This window comes from Astatotilapia calliptera, chromosome 20, assembly GCF_900246225.1.
Source record: "Astatotilapia calliptera chromosome 20, fAstCal1.2, whole genome shotgun sequence".
Taxonomy (NCBI): Eukaryota; Metazoa; Chordata; class Actinopteri; order Cichliformes; family Cichlidae; genus Astatotilapia; species Astatotilapia calliptera.
In genome coordinates, this window is record NC_039321.1 from 15,024,867 (window position 1) to 15,032,204 (window position 7,338).

The 7,338-nt window shown below is 40.6% G+C and overlaps 1 protein-coding gene across 2 annotated transcripts; it reads right to left on the reverse strand.

The window, feature by feature from the left end:
* Nucleotides 1-306: 306 nt before the first annotated feature.
* pofut1 (protein O-fucosyltransferase 1) lies at nucleotides 307-6,260 on the reverse strand. 2 transcript variants are annotated; one of them, XM_026155080.1, is made up of 7 exons: nucleotides 6,092-6,260; nucleotides 5,185-5,306; nucleotides 4,699-4,881; nucleotides 4,416-4,528; nucleotides 4,117-4,309; nucleotides 2,176-2,418; nucleotides 307-1,504 (listed from the first exon to the last, which is right to left on the reverse strand). In XM_026155080.1, exons 1-7 carry the CDS (start codon nucleotides 6,228-6,230, stop codon nucleotides 1,310-1,312), a joined length of 1,188 nt encoding a protein of 395 aa, XP_026010865.1. In that variant the 5' UTR covers nucleotides 6,231-6,260; the 3' UTR covers nucleotides 307-1,309. The 2 variants fall into 2 exon arrangements, with proteins under 2 accessions (XP_026010865.1, XP_026010866.1); XM_026155081.1 differs by lacking the exon at nucleotides 307-1,504 and adding an exon at nucleotides 1,511-1,653.
* Between the last annotated feature and the right edge of the window lie 1,078 nt (nucleotides 6,261-7,338).

Below are 7,338 nucleotides of genomic sequence, written 5' to 3' on the forward strand. Positions count from 1 at the left end.
AAACACCACAATGTGACTTTTTGTGAATTGGTGCAATATAATTAAAACTGAACTTAATGGTGCAAGTAGGATATAGTTAAGATATATTTTGTAATTATGTGAAAGCATAGTATATTACACTGAAGAATACACAAAATGTACAACTTAAAATTAACTTTATTCAGCTGTGAATAAAAAAATATCCAAGCTCACATTATGAAAAATACTTATAAAGGCCCCACATGCTTAGCCTGTTCACTGATTTGACAAACTGATTCAAAGCTAAGCTTCCAGAGGGAAGTAAACAGGCTGCTGGTCCTTCAGAAAAAAAGTGTGCATGACTTTATTGATTTAAAAAAAGACATGAAAAACATTTGACTTCAAAATCATTGCGTTTACCAGCTTAACATACATCGTCACATGTATGCACATCTAAATTCCCTTAAACATCAACAAAATTACAACTTTCAGTGCAGGTGTTCACATATGGATTTTGGTCCTGAGACCTTTAAACTGAGAGGTAATGTCTCCTCTTCCCCTCTCTCGAACTGGTATATACAGCAGGCTCAGTTACTGTGATCTCCATGTTATGGAAGTTATAGAGGAAGGAAAGGAAAGAGCAGCAGAGCGTCACTGCTGAGTGTGCATTCACTCTTTTACAGTTTGTTGAAGGCAGTACCTAAAGGAAATGTTAGGGAAGTGGCGTGTTTTCCTCAGGAAAGGAAAACTGGCTTCAGTATGGGGAACCAAAAAAGGTTGATGCACAAACATGAAAGGGAACAAAGACATTAGATCACTTGATGCTTGCTGTCTAATAACTTTTTTTCTGACTAAATGTAAAAATGGGGAGGGGGTTCTGCTTATACTTTTAAGCCATGTTCAGCTGCCAACCCCTGTTGGTTGAAACCCTGAACATTCTGTTGATTATCCCATAGATGCAGAGCCTAAAAACTGGTATTTCAGACAGTCCTTACAGTATACATTTATGCCTCCTCATTGCAGTATAGGTTCCACTTGTGTACCACAAACAGCTCAGAGTGAATGTGTGGCTGACTGATGAACACTGTTAAAACATCTGCTAATTTAACAGTTTTTTACTCCCTAAAAAACTGTATTTGCATTATAATAGCGTTTATTTAAATAGTGTTTCCTGATAGCAGCACTCTCCATGTTTTAACACACATAACCCATTCTGAAAGTAGACATGCGTGTAGCCTTAATTTATAATCTTACTGGACACATTGTGAACCATTGTGTGAGATTTGAACACTCTCTCGCCTCCTCATGACATGTAATTAGAATCAGTGTTCAGAGGACGAACGCCTGACAATCAGAGCTCTTCTTTGGCATTTGATTTCCCCGGCTTGTCCATACCGAAGAAGGAGGAGGGAAGGCTGCGGACGTCCCGCTCTCTCTTCACAAAGGCAGAGAAGGAGGAAACGCAGTTGCCAATGAAGTGGTCAGACTGGCCTAAGATGTACAAGTCCATCTGGGCAAAGTCTGGCTGAAGACTCACCACTTTCACCTGCAGAGGTCACAGTGGAAACCACAAATTAGACGGGCTTTCCTTCAGGTCTCGCTCCAGATCTTCGGGTCTTAAAGCAGGGAATTCCTCCTCTTAGAGGTACAAAAATTGTAGCTTTTATGTATCACTTTATGGTGGAAATGTCTTTACTACAAAAAAGAAAAATACAAAATTGAAGTATAATGGAGTAAGGTCACATGCAGCTTTCAAATATTTTATCGTCCTATAGATTACATATGTAAAAAAATGAGTAGCTTTATGATGCGTTCCATTTGAAGTCAGAATATCCAGTCCCCAGTCTGAATTAACAACTGGAACACCACCTCAGCAGCCACACCAACCCCGACTTCACAATTCAAGATGGTGGCATGAACGTAATCAGCTGTGAGATACTGAAGCTGGGATCTGACTATCTGACTTCTAAGGTAAATGGAGTATGAAATTAGCTCCTCCCTTTAAACCAGCATTTTCTAACTGGCTGCCCCTCATAAACGACATGTGGGTGAAGCTTCTGGGCTCACAGCCAGCCAGATTATTTTTAGTGACTCTGTAAAGAGTTTGAAAGGTTCTTAAGTTCTCACAAACCTCCCAGCCCCTCAAGTTAGCATTAAGGACAAAGATGCCAAAACAAGCTTATGACAGACTTATGAATTCTCCACACAAGAACCCACCTTGCCTTTGAAGAGCTTTTCAATGTCCTGACTGTGCGATTCAGAGTCTGTGGCGATGTAGACAGAACGGGCGTTGGTCTTCTTTACCCACAGCTTGACAGCCCCACGAATCTCAGTTAGGTCAGGGAGACACATGGCCATAGTGAGGGGCAGGGCTTTTTGACGGTTATACCCGACGCACTGAGGGGAGGCCATGAAATGAGGTCCTGCATCGCCATTCTTCAGCAGTTTGCAGGCATTTTGCTAGAAAAGGAGACAAAGATTAAAAAGTTAGAATATAAACTGTACAGACTATAAGGTTTGACTGTTCCCTCACAATATATGGATACAATGAGCCAAAGGGGAAAAAATGAATACAAATATTTCATTTATCGACCTCATTTGTGTCCTTGTTTCATTTCCGCATAGTTTCTTTTATGGGCTTGCTCCTCCTCTGTTGTCAGCAATGTTCCCTATAATTTTTGATGTGTCTGAGCGAACACACAAACTCCCTGAGACCCCGTTGGACCACTGTGACCAACAGCAGACGTGTGCACTGTTTTCACGCCAGTATCGAATCCATCCAAGTTACATGGTTTATTAAAATAATCAAATTACAGCATTTACATTTATGTTATACTACTTTTAATTAACTGCTTTAGCCCACTTACAATGAAAATTAAAAAAAATCTTGTTCGTGACCTGTGTAGTATGTTAAGTAAAAATAACTTGAACTCCAATTTGGAAAACAACACACTTTCTTTCTTTTTTTCTTTTCTTTTTTTTATAAAGCTCTGACTTGTATTATGAGTATGAGTCTGGGAGACTGGGCATCTGGGACAGAGTCCTGTAACTCTCTGTCTGCAAAATACAGTATATAATGACCAATGTTGGGCAATTAATTATATAGTTACTTCTTCAAAAAAGTAACTGAGTTATGCAAACAAAGGTTTTTGCAGCTGTTTACCTAAAAATGCAGCCAAGGCATTTTTTAAAATAAACATTTCAAACTATTTACAGAACAATCAGCTGTTCTGCATCAAATTTGATGCCACACAAATTATTTGTGCCATTCCAAAAAATAATTTCTGTCCACTATGAGATAAAGGAGAACAACAGCCTGATACCTGCAGGCCTGACAACAGGAGATGTATCACTCCTGTAACACCTCATTGTTCTGACACACACAACAAAACTATTGACTACATTACACACTAACTACACAAGATTTGCGCTAAACATCTCAAATCTCTCACATCTCAAAACGCCGCCATCACTCCTAAAACTTCCCCCCCTTCCTAAACAACTAGAGGGAACATTGGTTGTCAGTAGATTTTAGTCAGTCATCACTGAGCCTTGCCTTCCTTCTCTCACCCTGGTTGGGGTGAGAGAAGATGGCCCCGCCCCTCCCTGAGCCGGGTTCTGCCGGAGGTTTCTTCCTGTTAAAAGGGAGTTTTTCCTTCCCACTCATAGGAAGACCTTGCTCATAGGGGTCATGTGACTGTTGGGTTTTTCTCTGTATCTATTATTGTAGAATCTACTGTACAATATAAAGTGCCTTGAGGCGACTGTTGTTGTGATTTGGCGCTATATAAATAAAACTGAATTGAGCCTCAATGATGCACTGAATGAATATTCATTTACTGCTATGAACAAACCCAGATTGGGACTGAAACGGATAACCATTCACACTGACATTCATACCTATGGCCAATTTAGCTCTCTCATGAAAAACAGACTGTGCAGAGACACTTGGACCATCACAGGTATGTCTGTGATGCAGCACATGAATTCACCCAGAAGCCCACCCAACCTTCTGTTTGCAAGTGCTAGCCAATTAAGAGATCTGTGGCTCTGAAGGAAAAGGAGCTAAAACAACTCACTTTTTCAGACTGAGGGGCTGCACATAAGAGAGCATGTGAATAAAACCCTCTGTGTCCAGGCTTGTCAAGCTTATCTCACCCAGTCTATGCCAATCCTCAGATGGATGCCAACATATGGCCTGGTCAGCAAGGTGGCAATGTGCTCTTCTCCCTCCTTCACCATCTTGTCTGACCAAACTATATAGCGCTGCAGGCCCACATGCTCTTCTATCACTGGAAACTGAGCTGGAGCCCCAGGCATGGCCAGGACAGGGTGCTCAAAGGGAGGAAACCTAACCCAAGAGCATGAAACAGTGGAATAGTGAATGAGGTAGGTTTTTTTAATGTTTTATGTCACCTTTAATAATTCTGTGTATACCTGCACTGACATGTACTCACTTCTTCATCCACTGAGGTTGGTGATAGGCACTGAAGGAAATCCCACCAAATAAGACAGACTTGTCAAAGTCCACACCGGCATAGTCCCAGAATGGCCCAAATGGGTTCCCATCCTGAAAAAATAAATCGGGATAATCTGGCCATATTAGAATGTTCAAACAGGAGCTTCTGATCAATATACAATATATAATCTGTGGACTGTCCGTGGACCGCCAGAGGGCAGCATTTCACCTGTGGCTAATCACATTAAGCCAGATAAGGTTTCTTTTAGATTCTAATTCACCTTCATTGGGCAGGACTTCTTGTCCTTACTCCGATGGGCCGCCGTCTCAAAGCAGTAGGCATTCCTCTGTCCTGAAGGCCAGTATTTGGGGGCTAGCTTCTCCATGAAGTCCTCCAAGCTGATCACACGGTGGTAGGCAGACAAAGCCTCCAGCACGAAGAACTCGCTGTAGGGAACATGGACCTGAACAGAATACATAAGAGTGGAATAAAACAACACAGCCACCTTAAGACTTGGTGTGTAATAGCTTTAACAAAATCACATTTGTGTTAGACAGATATGCTCTAGCTATTTATGTATATTTTTGACAAGTACCTGCTACTAAAGCTTAGGGCTGCAGTGCATGTGTGAAAAATAGCTTTATGTCATTTGTTCTGATATACAGCGTGTGACCAGTACCTCTGATACTTCCCAAAGGGATACTAAAAGTACACCACACAGTACACTTAACAACAGCTTTGCTCTCACCTTGCTGCCTGGACTTACATTGGTGTAGGGGTGTGTGTGATGGCGGTACACTATCCAGGGAGGGACTGCCAGGGTTCGGTTCAACATCTTTGCAAAGGCCAGAGATCCTAGGAAGTGGTCAGCCTGGTTTCCAAAGCGACCTGAATAACATGCATAATGTGCATAAAGTTGCACTTATCTATCAGTGTAAACTTTGTGCTCCTTCACATGGCATGTGTGACATACATTTACTACAAGGAAGTTCGTTGTTTAAACAAGTTAACGAGGCATGAAAACATAACTACATTATAGTCATTTCATTGCAATGGATGGCCAAAAGCTAGGAAAACTACGAAAATGTCTGTAAGCCGCTGTTATGAGTATATATACATACACACACTTTTACATTCTTAATATCTGTTCTAAATTTACTAAATCTTATTGTTGGTAAGCAACAGCAGGTCACGGCATCGCTGTCTCGTAAGTGCATTAATGGAAGGGAAGCGTGTAGTAGAAAACTAATTTTAGAACAGATCATGCTTAATCAGCTGACAAATTTTACGGAGATGCCAACTTGTGTTTTTGCGTACAGCTCTTCTGTTAATTTTTGCAATGTCCTTGATTTAAGTAAGTTTCTTACTTCATTAGTAGTAGGAATGATTAGTATTTCTTATTTCATTCGCTCTAAGGGCTGAAAGCGCCCCTCCTGTCTGAGCATACAAAGACATATATTTTAGCTGCTCAAATGTTCTCCAAGTTCAGCGTTTATTTTTATAAGGTCCTCTCTACTCAGCTTCACTGTAAAAACACTACCTCCGAAATAACAAGCACCCCCTGGGACAGCTCCTGGCTCTGTGAACTCATACACGGGCATGAAAAACTTTTGAACTCGCTAACTGTGTTACTCCGGCAGAATGAGCGCATGTAGCTACAAAGAATGATTTACCCATGCACGGGCAGTACAAAACGTAGCCATTCGCATCCCACTGCAGCTCTTCGGCAAAGGTTCGACAAGTTTGGAGTAGAAGTGATAAGAATAAACATTTTAGTGAAAGACCGTCAATGTTCTGTTGTTTAACCGCCATTGTGCTTCATGTCACATCCCACAATTCCTTGGGTTTCTTTCAATAGTTCAACTCAAACTTTGCTGCCACCTACTGCACTGGTGCTAAAGTGCACTCCTGGTAAAATCTTTGGTCTTTATCGAACAAAATGGGTGTATATCCAAGTAGAAAAGAAATACGAAGATCATAAAATATCAGGTAGCTATTCCTCGCAGTTTGACATTTTAGGGATTTGAAACAGTGAAACTTTTTGTCAGATTAAAGATGTTTAACTACATATTTAACCCCATTTAGTATAAGGAAAGGGATTTCAACAATACATCTCAGTTTTCCTGTATGATGCAGAAATGCTGCTGTAGAAATGCCCAGATGTAATTCACAATAATTAACAGAAAATGTATTTTTTTCATTGTAAAAAATAAAAATTTCTGTGAAAAAACAGGAACTTACCTGTGTTTTAATTATTATTGTTTATCTATTACTTAATTACTTTGGAAAGGGAGGGGGGGGATTTCTTTGGAAATGGGGGCCAGAATCAGCTTGGCCTTATGTTTGGCGCCCAGGTTCTAAAGAATTAACTCTTACTTACTAAATAAGCAACAGTAGAACCGATTTAAACATAAGCAATAGAGCCAATTTTGTACATTATTGCATCTAACTATTATTTTCTTTATGAATGGCATTGGTGATTGTCTTCACATTCAGTTTTTAAAGATCAAAAAACCTGCTCTAAAACCTGAGCTACAGCCACCCACAGCCACCCACTGTAGCTCAGGTGGTAGAGCAGGTCATCCACTGATTGGAAGGTTGGTGGTTCGATTCCTGGCTTCCCCTAGTTTACTTGGGCAAGATACTAATTACTCTCCGATGCAGCCATGTGAATGTTAGCTATGAAGCACTTAGAAAGATGTGCTTGTGCGAATGGGTGAATGCACAAGTTTCGTAAAGCGCTTTGAATGCTCAGATGAGTAGAAAAGCGCTGTATAAGCCCCAGTCCATTTACCATCAACTGAACTGAAGCAGCACCTTCACAAAACAGTCCAAACTTCAAAATGATTAAAAAAAGTAAAATGACTCAAATCTGAACCAAATAGAAGATCCTTTCAGTTGCACAAGGGTTTGCCACAGC